Source organism: Homarus americanus, unplaced genomic scaffold (genome assembly GCF_018991925.1).
Source record: "Homarus americanus isolate GMGI-L3 unplaced genomic scaffold, GMGI_Hamer_2.0 scaffold43895, whole genome shotgun sequence".
NCBI classification, from domain to species: Eukaryota; Metazoa; Arthropoda; class Malacostraca; order Decapoda; family Nephropidae; genus Homarus; species Homarus americanus.
The window spans coordinates 1,619,146-1,638,950 of NW_024738072.1; the positions used below are offsets into that span (position 1 = coordinate 1,619,146).

The 19,805-nt window shown below is 40.0% G+C and overlaps 2 protein-coding genes across 2 annotated transcripts; both read right to left on the reverse strand.

The window, feature by feature from the left end:
* Positions 1-90: 90 nt before the first annotated feature.
* On the reverse strand, positions 91-4,128 carry LOC121873717 (basic salivary proline-rich protein 1-like). Its single transcript, XM_042377420.1, has 3 exons — positions 4,086-4,128; positions 558-1,008; positions 91-268 (listed from the first exon to the last, which is right to left on the reverse strand). The coding sequence occupies exons 1-3, from the start codon at positions 4,126-4,128 to the stop codon at positions 91-93; spliced, it is 672 nt and encodes a 223-aa protein (XP_042233354.1).
* A 4,213-nt stretch (positions 4,129-8,341) lies between these two features.
* On the reverse strand, positions 8,342-18,275 carry LOC121873700. The gene is made up of 6 exons (XM_042377400.1): positions 18,189-18,275; positions 13,799-14,855; positions 12,328-12,442; positions 10,777-10,944; positions 9,004-9,318; positions 8,342-8,544 (listed from the first exon to the last, which is right to left on the reverse strand). The coding sequence occupies exons 2-6, from the start codon at positions 14,845-14,847 to the stop codon at positions 8,476-8,478; spliced, it is 1,716 nt and encodes a 571-aa protein (XP_042233334.1). The 5' UTR covers positions 14,848-14,855; positions 18,189-18,275; the 3' UTR covers positions 8,342-8,475.
* Positions 18,276-19,805: the final 1,530 nt, after the last annotated feature.

Consider the following 19,805-nt stretch of genomic DNA (forward strand, 5'->3'; position numbering starts at 1 on the left):
GCTGTCATCAAATGGACATGTGATAGTGTATTCCCAGTGCCCTCGCACCTTGGCCACAGTCATCGATTAAATAGCCGGCTATCGCCAGTTCTACTGCCACTGAGATGTGTGCTCTAAGAAGGGAGAATCCCTAAGGGCACCATAGCCCTTTGCAGGGTCCCTGGGGTCGCCACCGTCCCTGGGAGGACCACTGGGAGCGCCGCTGTCCCTGGGAGAGCCCTTGGGGTCACTGCCGCCCCTGATATGGCTCCTGGTGGCGCCGCCATCCCTGGAAGGGCCACTGTCCCTGTGAAATACCCTGGGGTCGCCAGCGCCCCTGGCAGGGCCTCTGGGGTCACCGCTGTCCCTGGCAGGCCCCCTGGGGGCGCCACCGTACTTGGGAGCGCCGCTGTCTCTAGGGGTGTCACCGCCCCCTGGAGCGCCAACATCCCTGGGAGGGCCCCTGGGGTTGTTGCCGTCCCTAGGAGGGCCCCTGGGGTTGTTGCAGTCCCTAGGAGGGCCTCTGGGAGAGCTCCTGGGGGTGCCAGCACCCCTGGCAGGGCCCCTGGGGGCGTTGCCATACCCTGCGAGGAGTGCTAGGGGCGGTGCTGTCCATGGGAGAGCCCCTAGGAGTGCCACAACTCCTGGGGGCGCTGCCGTCCCTGAGAGTCCATGGGGGTGCCACCGCCTCTGCCCCCTTGGAGCGCCACCATCCCTGGAAGGCCCCAGGGAGCACCGCTGTCCCTGGCATGGACCCTGTGGGCACCACCGCCCCTGGGAGAGCCGCCATTCTTTTGGGGGCCCCTTGAGTGCCACTGTTCCTAGGAGAGCCCCTGGGGGCGCCAGCACCTCTGGCAGGAATCCTGGGGTTGCTGCCGTCCCTGGCAAGGACCCTGGGGGCGCTGCCGTCCCTGGGAGGGTCCTTGGGGCGCCACTTCACCTGAGAAGGCTCTTGAGGGCGCCAATGCCCTTGGCAAGGCCCCTTGGAGCGCCGCTCTCCTTGGGAGTGCCCCTGGGATGTCAGAGCCACTGAAGGGCCCCAAGGGCCCCTGGGGGTAATGCTGTCTCTGCGAGGTACCCTGTGAGTGTTGCTGTCCCTGGGAGAGCCCCTAGGGGCGCTGCTGTCCTTGGAAGGGCCACTTGTGACGCCGCCATCTCTGAGAGTTGCCCGTCAACCCTGGGGGTGCCAGCGCCCTTGGCAGGGCCCCTGGTGGTGCCGGTGTCCGTGAGGGATTTCTGCGAGTTGGAATCTTTTACCCAATATCCCATTGAAATAATATTCAGTTTACGAATGACTGTGGAACCAACTGTGCTTGTTGGTAGGCGGACCACTGTACAGACAAAGCTTTCGTGTTGAAGTACATAAAGTACAATTCAAATGAGCAAATGGAGTATATGAAAATAGTACAGTAGTCTTAGAACAAAGATCTTTTTACAAAGGTCAGTAAAATAAATATAAAATACTATCCAAGTTTATATTACATACTTTATTATCTTGTGTTTTCAGTTCAATATAAAAAAAAAGTTATACAGTATTATGTATAGGCAAGTAAAAAAAGTTGTGATCTTTCTGTTCCATTTTACTGTATAATTATATATAAACATTGCTATATATATATTACACTACAAGAATGTCACACTATTGATCCTGAGATAATCTGAAGGCAAAGTTGGGATGTGATGAAACTTTCACCTCCTACCTCTCAGCAGTTAACACAAACGGGGCTCTTATGACAATTGGAAAGTGGTGGTTCCCCCCCCCCCCCTCCCCTTTCAATATTATCACCATGCAATTTTATCGACTTCCTGTATGTCTTGGTTAAACTGCTTCCTTCCTGCTATCTGTAGGGTGGCTGGAAGCAAGCAAACACACACACACAATTTTCTCCATTCAGATTTTTTACTTATCATTCATTCTCACTGCTGTATAAGACCTATGTCACAATGGTACAGTAATATTACTCACCTTCTACAACATGGCTCCCAATCAGGTTTACTGAACACCTCACACAAGTCAGCAACACCCACCAACAGCAAGTCCTTCCCCAAAATACACTAAGTACCATGATCTTGGCTTTTTCACACAAACACACACCCAACACCCACACTATTACTACTACTTTGCTGTCACTTGGAATCAAGTATGACGATCATCCAGCTATGGTAAAATGATATGGGTTATTAGGGATGTCACCTAGGTTGGTGAGTTTTGAGGTGACTAAAGAGCCCGATATGGGACCCACAGTCGTCCACATTTGTTGTGCATGTGGAGGGCTCCATCTACTGTGGGAGGGGTGGTGGCGGCGTCTTTCAGACGTTGGCGCTTATCTGCCTCGGTTTGTAGTTGGGCTAACTCAAAAGAAGTGACACCTTCTCGGGTGGTGCTCCTCCAAACGTTACAATGTGGAGTAATCAACTCCCAGGTGAGGGGGTCGATTTGGCACCTTTTCAGGTTTGTCTTAAGACTATCCTTATACCTTTTCAATTGCCCACCAGCGTTACGTTTACTATTCGTTCACTCACACACCCACCCACCCCCTCTTAGTTCCATCCTCATCACTTCACCGCCACCCTCTCCTTCACATCTTTGTCTTGTTCACATGCCCCCCCTCCCTCTCCTACCATTCACCTTTAAATTACACACTTTTACCAATCATTTACTTTCTCTTCTCTGAAGGCTCTACCACTTGAGTAGACCCTAAACCACTCCCTTGACCAACACTTCTTTCACATCCAAATCTAGGTTCAAAAAATTAAATTTAAAATAATCTGTGTGAAATAATGCACCTTGAAATACAGTAATTACAACACAATTAGAATATTTAAAATGTCAATTACTCTATACCTTTAAGTCAAGTTACTTTTCAATTTCCAGATAAAAAGTCTGTCTGGCCCAATCAATGCCTGACTTATTATCTCGAGTTTTAGCAGATGTGGTCAAATTATAAATAATACACAAGTTTCCTATAAAGGTACTCCTCGACATGCTGATTAATTGGCACTTACTCACGTTGTAATGTCACAAAACTACCTTTGACATAATCAGCAATCTTTAAATTCAGGCCGAGGTAAGAATGTTTGTAAACAACAATAACATCAGCACAGAGTTGTTATACTTTAATTTAACCTTTACTAAATCTGACAAGGGAAATTTCCAACATTAGATTAACAATGTTAGAACATGGAAATGTTTCTTTGGCTATAAACATGTTGGAAAGCTGAGGTGTACTGAGGACAAGGGATATGGATACCTTGGATATTCATGCAATCATTTAAAAAAATTTCAACTAAAGAATGTGTAAGTCAAAATGAGACAAAATAATAATAAAATTGCATGGTGACAACCTTTTACAGGATACATCTGAGTTGGACAAAAGACACATGACAGAATTCTATATAACAGCATCAGATTGCTGCAGTCATAATGAACAAAGAAGTTTCTAATATCTCTATTTATCACAGCATTAATCATAACTTTTCCAAGACTCCCGTTCTCTCGGACTTACAAAGGTCATACAGTAATTTGTAATAAATCTTCCTTGGTAACTTCAGTACAGCACATTCAACATAGACTTACCACTTCATCACATTTTTTTTCTTTTATTATCTCTAAACCTAGACTAAAATTTTCATCATTAACCAAGTGTCTAAATTTCAGACTCTTCTCACCTTTCCTTTTCACCATCTCAAATTATCTCACTATTTTCCTTAATTATTCTGTTCTCTGATCATTTTTCAGGTGTTCTCTTCCCTTCATCCACCAATGTAAATCCTATGAATCCCTGTGACACATACCTAGTACAGCAAGTAAAACATCTCTCTCTCTCTACATATATATCAGTTATGGTGCTCACTTTCCCTTCTTGAACTTGACTCACTTTTGTTTATCAGTCTACCTTATACTTTTCTCCATCTCTCTACTCTCCTGCCTTATCTCTCCCTTTTATTCATATTTCTATTTTAGTTAAACACTGTCACATTCTTTTCACTACATATCATAATATCTCGGACAACTAACAACTCTTTACACAAGACACAATAGCGCAGATCTTGACAAGGGATGGAAAACATGAACTCAGGCCGTTGTTGTTGGTGATGTCACGTACCACCAACATGAGGGAACACAATTTCAAGCTCCGAAGATGTCATGCAGGACGAATATAAGGAAGTACGTCTTCATACAGTGTAGTACAGTAGACCTATGGAATGGCCAATCAGCCCAAGCTGTGGAATCAAGAACAGTAACGGGCTTGACAAGACTATCAAGAACAATGAAGGGATCCCTAAACAGACCACTGACCTCCTATATGGACCACTGGCCTCCTTCCCTCAGCATGGCCACCCCTAGTTTGGGTGGCCATGAGGTAATTAATCTGTCACCATCATTAAGCAGTACATGTGAACCTCACTTTATGCTGGGGTTGTATTCCAAAAAAGCTCACATATGTAACTTCACATCAAGAGAGCCATTTATTACATGTATTTCGTAAGGACACACATCAGAGCCTCTACTGACCCCCATGAAAAATTACTAATAAAAAAACACAAACACACACACACAAACATACACAAACACACACACAAACATACACACACACACACACACACACAAACATACACACACACACACACACACACACACACAACACACACAAAACACAAACACACAAACACACACACACACAAACACACACACACACAAATGCACACACACACACACAAACACACACACACACACACACACACACACACACACACACACACAAACACACACACACAAACACACACACACCTCCCCACCAAGTTTGGTGCCCTCAACACAGGCTAAGAGACCTTGTCATGTATACAGTAACACAGTGTTGGGTGAAAAGGTGCACAAAGACATTAGTTATTGCTGCAGAGTGTGATGATCCACTGTGGTTTATGCCCTGCTTTATAAAATATCATACCATCCTAACTACTAACAGAAAAAAAAAGAAACATTGTACAAATGAAATATTTATATAATTATTGTAAAAGTAAGAAACTTAGGTGAAAAACAAAGATATTCGTGTTTGTAAAGTCGTGTGAGTGTGTGTGTGTGTACGAGTACGTGTAGTAAGACGTAGTGAGATGCGTTGTTGTCGGTTCATAATGTAAACAATGTCAGTGAGAAGCAATCAACTCGTAAGTGATACATTTATCACTGTTATGAATACATTTAGACATTTATTGAAGTGATAAAAGTGCTCAATTTATGTGACAGGAACAGCAAAGATATAACCCAAGGAGTATAAAACTTGATCCAATGTGGCAAAAGACATTACAACCTTGAACTAACATAGACACTGGCAGAACAATTATACACTACTAATAAATATAATTACCATAATACAAAACAACAAACATGTGTACAATACTGTAGGCATGGCAGTCGAGGCAGGTAATATTTTGTAAGTAAACAATGAAATATCAACTAAAAATAGAAAAATGTTTCAACATTTGTGAAATAAAGATTAATCTTCTATTCCTTTATCTTCATTGACAAGAACATGTAGTTCTTGACCACGATAAGCAGCTTCTGGAGGCATAACTTAATTATCAAGGCTGAGTAACAAAAGATTTCCTACTACTGTACCACCAAAAGCATCTATGCTTTTGTCACTGCCACAATAAAATGCTTAGGACACGTTACAAAACCAAGGCTGTGTCGTACAACAACCTCTATCGAGTCAGAGGATGATCTGACGGTAGGGATGATGATAACACTTCTCTCTTGACCTTGAAACTCTTCCACAGACCCAACCTTCACACGCTCTGCTATTCCCTAAGTTGTTATTAACTTTTTTATCTTTTCTAACCGTTTCCTGTATGGAGTAATAATTCCAATGTCCTGATACTTCACATCAAACATAATGAGACTCTTTATATACTGCACAACCAGTAAAGCTTCTGCTGCACTAAACCAAGATTTGAATCCTCCCTCTTGTAGTTTGTCCCCGACTACACGATGGACAAGTGTGGTAAGGCAGTTCCTCCCATGACAGCAATTTATCCTCATTATCATAGTTTGTTTACTTGTCTTGGGTGGTGTCAGGCAAGAAGCGTAAGGAAAGGACTGGTGGCAGGAAACACAAGGCAGAACAACAAATAAGATGCCTGATAGCTAAAGATGTGGTCCAAAAAGGAGTGAGGAAACTGCCTTGATTAGTGCCAGGAAGTGGGAGTGCACAGGACACACTGAATACATCTACCCTCCATACAACTGGCTGAGCACTGATCTTCATTTCACCCTGACAGGTTCACAAGACTGGCTGCTAGGTGTTGCCAGATGAATATTTTCTTAGTTTCAAGAAAAAATACAATATAGAGTATGACAATAAAGCTTATGACATCATTTGCTCATATTTCTATTATGATGACAACAGAAAACAAGAATCATCCAACAGTGACTTTGGGGGAAGGGATCATTTATGCTTTTTTAGGATATTATCGCACATGGTTCATACTTGGCAGTGATGTAGCTAAAGAGTGGGCCGGGCTGCACTGTTTGGCATATTGATTACAATGAAAATGAAGATGTTTCAGGCATACAAGTCAAGGTAGAGTTTTAAGGTCAAACTTTACCGAATCTTTACCCACCATCCTCCCGCCGCCTGTCAGAGGTGTGAAATATATTGGCTTCCTCAAACTACTCATTAATTTCTTGAACAACATTTCTTCTCAATATAGTTTCTAATTTTGTTATAAGATATGCATGATAGGGCAGTTTTCATACCTCTCACCTTAATAATGTAACTTATTTTTTAAGTTCAGCAAAAGTCATCAATTGAAGAGTCATGTTGTACCTCACACATAACTCAGTTGTGATTCAGGTGCTGCCATCAGTACTCCCTAACACACCTTACAACCACCGCTGGCAGCTTCCATTATACCCCAGCTAAAATCTCAATAAGAAAATCTCTGTCACTCCAGGCAAATAGTATGGCTTATCTTCTTAAATTATCTGTTATCTAAAAAAATAATTATTATTGGAAAGCTTTGGGATGGTGATGGTGGTGTGTGTGGGGGGGCTATAACAATACTGTATGTCTATTACATTTATTATCAGATCATTTGTTTATGTGAAGTGTTTCTATTTATTTCACTGCTGCTACTATACTGGTAGTCTGTTCACTCGAACCTTGCAACTGATGCCTACGGTCAGTTTGTAACACAGCAGCTGATTGGCTGGCAGATGGACAAGGGAAAAGTCATTACAGTTCTTTATTATTTTTCCTGTCGTATTTATATTCTGATATTTTAATGGAAGTAACTATTCTGTGTTGATCTGTGATAATTTCCGCACTTTGGGAAGCAAAAATTACCATGTGAAAAGCTCTGTTAACACAAATATTATAAAGAGAACACAAACCTGATGCACAAGTTCCCAGATGTAAACTCTTCTTCGGCGTGACATGATGCAGTGAGGTGGAGGATGTCACTGGAACTGCGATGTATTTTGTTTTTTATTCTCTTCAACATATTTATTTTACCAGAGCATTTCACAAGCTAATTTTTGCTTCCCCATATAATCAATTGGCTTTAGCTGATAGTCATATTAATAGTACCCAGTAAACAGAACATATATTAATAATTTTATCATAAACTAAATCCTGGAATGTAGAAACACACATCAACATTTATGTCCAACATAATCTTTCCACACGGTAGCACTTCTATCTCTCTCTCTCTCTCCTTTAGTCTGATACTTCTCTCACAGAGCCAGAACAAATTGCGTTAATTTTCCATCTTGTGAAGGAAACACAGAGCCGTCCTCTATCTGTTGTCATTCCCCCACTCTTTAAGTTGTAACACCTGCACTCTGCTCTGGTACAGTAGTCCCCTGTTGCTACCCCAACCTAACGTCACCCTTACATCATTTCCCTCTCTCTAACTTTTCTTGTTAGCCTAATAATCTAACCTTTCCTTATGCCTTAGTAACTTAACTTTAACACACTGTATTGATAAACAAGCGAGACAAGCTGTAAAACCTCTCGACGGCTGCTCTTAAAGTTTTTTACGACAAAGTGACCAAAAACTGTCAAGGAACATCATTAGAGACTCACTTGACACCTTTAAGGACAAGATATAGTATCACACAACAGGGATTCTCTACAAACTTCTCATCACTCAACACACATTTACCTTCCACACATTTACCCTCATCCACTATCAATTTAATCATCTGGATCGTGTTATACAATTTTAGGCATTACTGTAGTACATACATACTGTATATACTTCTACAGCCATCAACCCTTGGTCTAGATCGGAGAGGAACACTCAGCACTGTATCATTTTTTCCATTCCTATAACCACATTAGTTCCCTTCACCTTCAGATAAACATTTTTTTTTTTTTTTTACCGACCTCTACCTCACTAGAGTAACTCAAAAGTATCTGGAGGCACTAGGATGTGTGGTCAGCCTGGTCTTCTTCAGACCCTAAAGCTGGAGTCGAGTCTTGTCGGAAACTGTCAGTATTTGATTACTAGTTCCGAACTGGTAATCAAATACTGAAGTTCGCTGGAGACTGGCGTTCCGTCCTGTAAAAACAAAGGAATCAATAAAACGTATGCAAATTCACACCCTATACTCAACAAACTCTATAAACATTTTAGTTAAGTTTACAGTTGCGAGCTGGATGAGTCGTCTTAAGGCTCGGGGGTGTGAGAGGCAAAAAGGGATCCTTTGTACAGTGAGCTGTGTGATTCAGGGAGTGATCTCATAATGACGACAGTCGCCATGATAAAGTGGCTGCTGCAACTAGTGTTACGGTTGGCAAGAATTATCATCAGAAAAAAAAAAGAACAACATTTCTGAGTACCCAAGATACTCAAAAGACTCAAAACTAAAAAATATCAACTCGCAAAACACCTTACTATCCTCCTAACTCCCAAAATGGCTTCTGCCCTAGCACTTTACCACCACCACCCATCTCTCTACCCTAACACAGTTGAGGTGGTCGGGGTAAGAGAGGCAAATCACTACAAGGTGACACTTACCTGGTTCACAAATGTCCCATCTTCTCTCTGAAACACCACAATTTCCCCTTCAGTTCCACTAATCAGAGAATCTCCAATGCTCTCTATTCCATCAACTTCATACTGGATTTTGTCAAGTTCGTCTGCCTGATCAGTCTGTTCTTGATGATTATCCATCAGAGGATCAGAAGGGGGCTCTACCAGAGGTTCCACCACACAGTGTGGTGTCTCATCCACAACACAGTGTGGGGACTGAGCCACCACATAGTCCGGCGTCTGATCCACCGACTCCTGCAGACTAGGATCCATTGCAATCTCTTTGGTCTCGGAAAAATCCTGAAAATATAAGATAACGATGGTTGCAAGTCAAATGGGTCCTAATCCTAATAGGACTCAAATCAACCTAACCTGCCCTTTGGTACTTGGGTCAATTCATAATAATTAGAAGAGGTTGGGGCCTCTTACAAGTGGGGCTCATCTGCCCACAAAATTACCAATACTGTACTATGTAATCTATTCACATCCAGATTTAATAAAACATCCATATCATGCAATGCATCTTAACTCAATGGACCATCTTAACTTTATCACTAGAAACAAGAACATTTGTGGGTCATGTCCTGCTCTAATAGTTTGTCTGGGCTCAACTTATATACTATACAGTACAATACAGTACATACATGCCTCTCCAATTATAAACCTGAATGACAATTTTAATGGATAAATATTATTATTATTATTAGCATTATTAATATATATATATATATATATATATATATATATATATATATATATATATATATATATATATATATATATATATATATATATATATATATATATATATATATATATATATATATATATATATATATATATATATAGTTACTTAACGCGGTCAATAGAACCCAGAGGGTCCCGTGTTAAGTGAAATCCGCGTTAAGTGAACAACAGAACATATGGGATTAATTCCAATAGAAACCGGCCCGACCCCCAAACTCCACTTTTTGAAGACACATAACTATGTTGTAGTAAAAATAACATCTTAATTTTATGATGGTACATGCACACAATTAATACTTAAGAGAAATAGAGAAATACAGTCACCAAGTTAATGTCCATTCAAATAATGGACTCAACTCCCTCCCCTCTCTCACACTACACTGCCGGCTCTTCCCTCTCTGAGAAATTTTGGGGGGAAAACCACTAAATTTTAATAAATAATACCTCAAACTAAAGTTAGGATAATACAATTGACATTGCTGGATTCCTTGTAAGACCAGGAATATTTTGAATATAAATGTCATATATTTTGCACAAAAGATAACATATTTACTCAAGAGTAAACATTTTATCTAAAATTTGTATGTCTAATGCAAAATATATGATGTTTATATTCAAAATGATCACCAAATTATAAGAATTCCAGCAATGTAAATTATATTCTGGCCGGGGTATGAAATCTTGTATGAAAAATATTTTATGATGAAAACACGCGCTAAGTCAGGCAGTATATATATATATACAGTATATATATATATATATACTGTATATATATAAACACACACACACACAGGTGATGGGAGATGTGATAAAAGTGAACCAGAGGAATAATTTACAGTATATGACCTTTTTATGATGAAAGGGAAGACTTAAGTGATAGTAACAGTGTGAGTTTGTTCTCAACTCTCGTCACTCTATGCTACAAAACAGTGGATAGATGATGACAATGATGATGATGATGACAATAATGATGATAATAATAATGAACTTCAAGGTAGCACTTTGACTTGCCTGGTCAGACTGGGAGTAATGAGAGAGGAGGTACTGCATGTCCCTCGTGTGATCCTTGCTATCCTCTAAGACCTGGCCGCTGTAGCAGTCACCCTCTGTCACCTCTGATATGGGCAGGGACAAGGAATCTCTATCCTCGACAATTACTTCATCCTTTATGGTGACATCCTGCGATGAGAAACACACCAAATAATGGAGAGTTGTTCCTGTATCTAAATGGTTCAAGTACATTAATGTCATCTCTTGTATCTCCTCCGGTGCCAACATAACAGAAGCCAACCTCAAATCCAACCAAAGTGACGTACTGCTACACAAATGTGACACCACTGTAAAAATATCAATCCCTAATCCTACAATAATTCCCGATATTTAATAGATCGGCAACTAGGAACTCACCCGTCTGAAATTGTTGACTAATAACTTCATTAAGCAACGTACACTCCTAGTTTTATGTTCTTCTCATGTTTACTGCTCCTGCACCCTAATACAGTACAGTACAGCCTCACAAAACTCAAAATGCTTATAAGAGGAACTCACACTGTGGACAAAACTCCTCCCCAGTTGTAGGACAGCACATTAATCCTTCAAAAATGAAGAAAATGGAAACTTATGGTCAATAAACCTTTAACCCTTCATTATGGGGATGCCAATTTTAATATTTTATTTGGCTACACAAGATAATTTTATTCAGCAGAGAGGGTACCTCATACAGAAGGGGTTCAAAGGTGACCTATCCTACATAAACCACTCCTAGGTAGAGCACCTCAGTAAATGTTATCCTCTGTGTTCAGTATAGGTGCCACACTCTCAACATGGATCAGGCATTCACAAGTTGAAGCTTAATAATAAATTTATGATATACAGCAAACAGAATCTTGATAACCACTATAAAATAAATATCAATACTGTAACTTCCTTAAGCTTCATTCAAAGACTCAATAGATGATTCAGATCAACTTGGTGAGGCTACATCAAACCTCTTATATTGTTGGCCATAATGCAAAAATCATTGGCTAATGACAACCGACAAATGAAGGACAGTTATATAAATGAGGGTGGGATGTGATCAATACTGCAAGACAGAAAACTAAATAAATAATGCATCGAGAAATTAACTTTTTTCTGGTCATTTCCTCTAACTCTAACACAATCTTATACCATGGTAAACTACATATGGGTATCCTTTGTTATTCAAATTAGTTAGGTTCCTTGAAGAGCATTCATATATAGTAGTGGATAACAGAACAAAGGGGGAAAATAGTGCTTGGTTTCCAGCGACAAGAAAACCCCAATATATTTTACGGTATACCTAAAATAAATTAAACCAGTTCACGTACCACAAAAACCCTACCTAACTATAGTAATTTAGTACCTAACTACTATACGGTGGTCGGCGCTCACCACACGAGATACTGTAATTTGAATTTTTGATCGGAAAATCTTTCTGATAAGTGAAGATTGTCTTTGGATAGTGAGAGAGAGGTGTAAGAATAAAAGTGCCAGTGAACAAGTGGATAATAAGGGATACCAGTACAGTACTTGCTCACTTACCTGTTTAGTTCTGGCGAGTTTGGTGTTGTCCTCCACCTCTTGATGTTGGCCCAACACCTCCACAATTTCATTCTCATTCAATACTATCTTCACCATAGCTTCCCGGGCTGACACTCTGTATTAGTAGTAATTATAAAAAAGAAAAGTAGTCAAAGAAAACACAATGGAGTCAACAATCACATTTTATACTTTCACTCTCTTTAATATGGAAAAAGAGTTAAACAATCTTCAACCAGCTCATAACTGTCCTATCTCACTCAATTAACAAAGAATAAATAACTTCAGCAAAGTTTGGGAAACATTTTTTTCACTACACAGAGAGGATGACATTAAACAATGTGTAATTATAGATTATTGGACACATGTACAGTACAGTACAGTTATCTATAGGGCTGTGTACCTTGGTATTATTACTGACCACAGACGCCTGGATGGTCCGAGCAAGGACCAAAATTCTTCCCCGACTGAGATATTGCATTGCCATAGTGATTATGGAAGGAGATTACCCATGTCAGGGAGGGCAAATTGTGACAGTAAAGGTTTATACAGTACAGTACAGTACAGTACAGTACAGTATATACCTAACCCGAGCAAAGACAGGTAATTTTGTTAGTTGGGGAAATGTCCCTGGACTGTGTCGATGAATTCTGTTACCTGGATGACATGATCGGTGCTGGAGGGGGCACTAAAGCCAGCTCAGTTGCAAGAGTCTAAAGTGGCTGGAGGAAGTTCAGGGAGTTGCTACAATTACTGATGGCAAGAGGACCTTCCCTTCATGTGAAAGGAAATATGTATGTTTCTAGTATGAGAAGTGTGGTGCTATATGGTAGTGAAACATGGCCAGTTAAAGAGGATGACATAAACAAGCTTGACTAAGCTGAAGAGAGAATGGTAAGACCCTGTTCAGAGCTAAGACGGCAGCTGAGTATTAAAGGTATTGGTGAAGTCCTGTGTAGAGACCGGATGAGATGGTTGGTGCAAGTGGAGAGAATGGTTGAGACCAAATGGGTCAAAAGGTGCATAAACCTAAATGAGGAGGGGAGGAGCGCCAGGGGTAAGCCAAGAATGATATGGGGAGAGATTGTAGGAAATGACGTACAAGTTGGGAAGATGACACTTCACACGAGAGACTGCAAGAGACGTTTAGCATGGAGAGCTGCCATCACGTAACCGCAACTAACCCACACAAGTGTAGAAAATGGCCCTAAAGCGATGATGATTATCTTTAGTGCGGTAATTACCACTGCAAAGCTAATAAGCTAATTTTACAAAGTCATTTGGACAAGAAATTATCAATATTTTAACTACCAATACATATAGTACTGAGATCTGAGCTAAATAAATTTCAAACAAAATTAGATATTAATATGAACTAATTTAGTACAGTAAAACACACACACACACACACACACAGTACAGTACATTAGGTAGCAGTGCAGTTCATTACATACTAGTACTGTACAGTACTCACCTTATCACAACAATCTGGCTGTCCTCCTCAACAATCAACTGTTCTGATTCAATTAATGTTTTTATCTGTGATGTGATCTCCTCCTCAGTCAGGACCGTCCCTTCTTTAGCGACGAGGCAGAGTTCTGTAGGTGTTGCGGTCTGTCCCGTCACCGCCAACGTCACGTCTTTTGCATCGGACCCGACAGCTTCTAGAGCCTGCCTTAGGTAGCTTTGCGGCGCAACGTGACTTTCGCTCGTGTTTTCGGTGTGGGCCAGACCGACTTTACAGTCGCTCTTTCTCAATGATGAATCACTTTGAGCAATGTTTTGAATAAGTTCTGCTTCAGTAGCTGGCATAATTAGAGAGTCTGAGCCACTTTCATTTCCATAGTCACTTGATATAAATAAGCAAGATTCCTGCTTTGTATTAACATTCACTGTACCGTTGGATCTTAACCTATTTTGCACGAAAGGATACACTAATGTCCTGTTAAGTATCACATTTTCTACAACATTATCCATCACAGGAGAACTACTTCCTGCTTTACTGAGAAACACATTTTCTAAGGCAACACTTGACCCTACTTTCTCTTCTTCATTGAGAAGTGTCGGGGCAGAACTACGAATTCCATTTCTTCTTATATTACTAATTTGTTTATGATTCAATGTACTTGTATATGTTTTAGCTTGACTGTATCTCGGTCTTTTGGCATTTGAGGATAATTCGGCCCCCTGTAAAGGTGGCTTGGCCAGTTTTACTGTGCTAATGACATTCTTCACCACTTCATCTAAACTGTTTATAACATCCTTAGCGGGTTGAATACACATAAACGAATCTTCGTCGCCACGTAATAAAATATAGTAACTCTTATGGTCTGGACCTATAACAGGACGCAACTGAGAGAGGGTGTTTTCTACACTCTCTACTGGGGCACTATTGGAGGCAAGGTTGCTGTTAGCAGCAATTCCTGATCCAGACGGCAAGTCATTCTGCCTATTTACTGGATGTCCAACATTGCCATGGTTCCGCTTCCTTGACAATATTGATATTCTGTCTCTCCATTTCATGATGAAACCTGACAGAAGAAAAGATAAAATTATTTCTTAAGAAGACCTGTCTGTAGACTCTGCAGCCAGCCTGGAACAACATTGTTACATTCAAAACATAATATTAATTTAGTCTGGGGTAATGACATTATACAACTACTGTACCTATACAGTATACTGTATTAATTCCACCACAGCATATTTTCAACAGTCTTGAGCAAAACATTCTAATCTGTACACTATAAGTGTCAGTCAATAGCCTGAGCCAACACAGTGAGAGTGTGTGGTACATTACCAGAATACAGTACTGTAGTGTCTACAAACTGAACACTTCAGCCAACACTCAAACTAGGTTACTGTATAAACAGACATAAATACAGGTACAGCATAGTACAGAACAATGCAGTGTAGTACAGAACAGTACAGTACTTGTAACTAATATCATGAACCTTGTATACAGTAACAGGAGTGTGTATCACCCGTCAATAGTACAATAAAAGGCCTTAAAAATAAAGACAAAACATTTAGCTTCCAGTAAAAGCTGATATAAATAAGTACAGTACAATACAGTATATCCATCCTCTAGCTAGTCTGGGTGAGAACTGAGGTTGGTCTTGGTTTACTGAGCCATACAGGAGGGCACACATAATATCTTGATTAAAAGTGCTTACACCACAAAAATCCACTGCTGCAACACATCATTTGTCACCATAACCACCTCTTGCATCACCATAACCACCTCTTGCATCACCACAACCACCAGGGCTCAGTAGTTGTATGTTACTCCCCCGTCTCACTTCATAACTCACCGCCCAGTTTTTTTTTATTACTTCCAAATTTTATATCTTCAATTTCATGATAAAAAATACATGCTTTAAATTTTAATGTCAAGTTTTTTGCAGTATATGAGGTGCCCAACTGCCGCAGTTATTGGGTTAAGGCCCACAGCCATTGTAAAGTATTACCCAAACATGTTGAAATTTTATAAAATCAAACAAATAATCAAAGTAATGTACTGTAGTGACCTTCTCCTTAACATTAAAATTTATTTTTAAAATACATATTTATGAAATGGTGACTGTTATTCCTTGGTTATTATTTCTTTAATAAAGGCTAACCTAACCAACCTAAATTAACTTTCTTTTACAGGTATATAAATAATGTACAGTGCAGGTATGTAAACAATGTACAGTGCAGGTATGTAAACAATGTACAGTGTAGGTATGTAAACAATGTACGTACAGGTATATAAACAATGTAAAGTCAGGGTCAAAAGTTCGCTGCCGCCCAAAATGAAGCGGCATCGACCCCCAAATAAGATGAAACAGTTGAATGGATATCAATTCACTGGAGTCGATGCAGCAAAGAATGACAAAAATGATTCCGGGACTTAGAAACCTTCCATATCAGGATTGGTTAAAGAAACTAAACTTGCATTCTCTAGAAAGACGAAGAGTGCGGGGAGATATGATAAAAGTATTAAAGTGGGTGAAAGGAATCAATAAAGGGGATATAGATAAAGTTCTTATAATATCCGAGCAGGATAGGACGCGTCGCAACGGATTTAAGTTGGATAAGTTTAGGTTTAGAAGGGAGATAGGAAGGAACTGGCTCACAAATAGGGTGGTGGACGAGTGGAACAAGCTTAGCAACTTTGTAGTAAGTGCTGGAACGCTGGAAAGTTTTAAAAGGAGGCTGGATAGATTCATGGATGATAGAGAGTGGTAGTAACTCTCGACAGGAGCTGCCATGCACAGGCCAACCAGCCTATTGCAGACTCCTTATTTTCTTATGTTCTTATGACTCAGTTTCACCGCGGGGAGCCAACTTTTGTCCCCGACTGTACACAGACAGTGCAGGTATATAAACTATGGTAAACATTAAGTTTGTTCAACCAAGGATTACACAAGATAGACATTAAGAGCTTATTTCACCAAGGTAAGATTTAAATTTGGCAGAGGATACAGGTACAGCAGCCACATGCTAAACGTTGATGTCTATTGGTAGGGCAGCCTAATGCACAGGAGTGGTGAGAAGACTATACCTGTACAATGATAATTACTACGATTGCCTTATTTCTCCCTAACCTAACTTAACCATTAAAAACACAGTTCATCAATAGGGCTGCCGTACCTATATCCAGTGTGATTCTTTTTGGCATACGGCTGCCGTACCTGTATCCACGACCTTATCAAGTCTCCTGCTTTATAAAGTGACCATTAGTGCTGGAGATACAACTTTCCAAGAGCCGCTATCTTCTCGATCCTAATTTATTTTAGCAGTGGATATGTTGCCGTGACCGGCTAAGTTCCTACTAACGCTATTTTACCGTGAGTGCGCTCCGATTGGCTAATTGTCCATTACCGGAAAAAGCGAGAACTATATTTGACGGTGACTCTGGTGGCATTTGACATTTATTTTGCGGCCAGTCAATTGTTGTGTAGCTATAAACATATCCAGCCATAATTCTGATGTGAACGGAAACTTATCATAAAAAAAGGCAACATTTACTAGAACCTAACAGAACCTGACCTAACCAACCAAAGAAACATACCTAACCTTACCTAACTTCCTAGCCGGGGGGCGGACCCAGTCATATTAAACAGAAAGTACTTAACCAATCAGAGCTCACTCACGGTAAAATAGCGTTAGTAGGAACTTAGCCGGTCACGGCAACATAGCCCCTGCGATTTATTTTTGCACGAAAGCCCGGTCGGTCTAGTACACTGTGTAGTGACCTTATACAAACAATGTATAACTTGTTCACTTGCCTTAAAGCACCAGGACTTTCACAGTTGCATCCTGCATCTGTAGTCACTCCAAGTGTAGATACAGTGTACAGTAACTACAAATTTCAGAATTAACATTTAAGTTACAACCATAACCACTATGTATAGAGAAAGCTCAGTTTCTCGTCTGCAACTATTACTACAGTACAGTACTGGCAAACTGTACTGTTACTTTTAACGTCTTCCCCACTGATCAGGTCATTAGCTACACTTTTCATTGGTGACTATTTCTAAACTTCCTTCTTTTTTAACACACATAAACGTGTACCTGAGTGTGTATACAGTGCTAAAGTACCGTACATAAATGATAACATTAAGTCAAACCGTAATGTAAAGAGTAAGTACACAGACACAGTACAATTACACAAACACTCATAAACAGTAAATATATTTCAGCATATATAACCCAAGAATAATATTAAAAGATTATTAAGCCTGTGATGGAAAGCATAAATCTATAATACTCACACCTTCCTCTTATCTTTCACACATTACTCCAGTACATACCATAAAATTCAAATACTCTAAATAATTTTAAAATACAGAAGGAAAAGGTTATATTAGGGTACATACGTAAGATTTGTTAAGGATACATGTGGAAATAATGGTTAGAGAGATACCACCCAGCCTGTGTGTACAACTTGAAGGCCACTACTACCGACCACGAGCTGCCTACAATGTATTTATCTACCTAATACCACCTTACTATATCCCTCTATTATTATTGTACCAGTTTTGAATTAATATTTTTATTTATATAGATGATTATATATATTAACGTATTCCATTATTTCCATGTAAATTGGGAATAGGTTAGTAGGTTATTGTAAGGGAGAGGATAATGGGGGAGGGGAGGTGGGGTAAGATCTCTGCGTTGTACAGTGGTTGGACTGATATTCACTTTATTAAGATGAAATGGTAAAATATCTCGATAGGGAAGATTTTACATAAGTCACCCCCGTCCCAGCCCAGCGATGTCCCTTTAAGAAGTCACAGAAATCCAATACTAGAGTGATATCTCTCACATAATCTTACATTTTATATTGATGCAAATTTATTATATTTCCTCTATCAGTCAATCCACTTTGTTAGTACACATGGATTATATATTTTAAGATGGGTTAGATATTTAGGAAATTCTGTATAAAAATGATTTATGTGAAGATGTTGTTGACTTTATAAAATGTGTTATATCATCAGCATCAATTAAGAATTAAAGAGATATATATGTGGTTCAGTAATTATTCTGGGGCCGAGTGGGACATTGCCAACAGAGACGTGACCGATCACCCAAGCGGCTAACGAGCCGATCAGTGGTGAAGAGGATAGTGTAAAGTAAAAGTGTGGGTCTTTGGTCATTTTACTCACTTTCATTCTTTATTTTGTTCATAACTAATTATATTTTAACCTAATTTTAACCTCTTATAGTTTTATCCATTGTCTTCTTGCTGCTACGTCTCTTCTTTTTCTACTTTGTTCCTCTTCACCACTGATCGGCTCGTTAGCCCCTTGGGTGATCGGTCACGTCTCTGTCACGCACTGTTGGCAAGTACTGGGCATGCACATTCAAGTCTTGTCTTGAAAGAGCTCACACTCGGTGCCGTCAAGACTTTGCCAAGGCTTTCGACAGCATACCCCATGGATGGTTAAGAATTAAATTGGAAGGGTAAGGGACTCGGCGAGATGTCCTAGCGTGGATCGGAGACCTTCTGCAAGACCGCAAAATGTGGTGATTAATAGTACGAAATCGTCACGTGTACCTGTGACGAGCAGGGTATTGGGCCCGTTGTTGTTTGTTTACTTCATGATATATGCCAGAAGCTATACACTCCTCCATACAAATGTTTGCGGATAATGTCAAGTTATTTAGGGAAATTAAGAACCAAACAGACTGTGATGAGCTACAGAAAGATCTCTATGAGCTTCAAGAATGGTCGAAGAAATGACTGCTAAGATTTAATGTCACGAAGTGGAAGAGGATGCACCTGGGTCGCACCAACAGTTAGGATGTGTTTCACATATCCCAACAGGACGAAGAAACTGCATTAATTGAGACCGAATGTGAAAAGGACCTGGGTGTGTATGTCGACAAGGGACTTAAGTTCTCTGGCCATTGTGAGAAGGGGAATCAGACAACGAGAACTAGTAGGTCTTATAACAAGGTCGTTTAGATACCTGGATGGTCCGTCG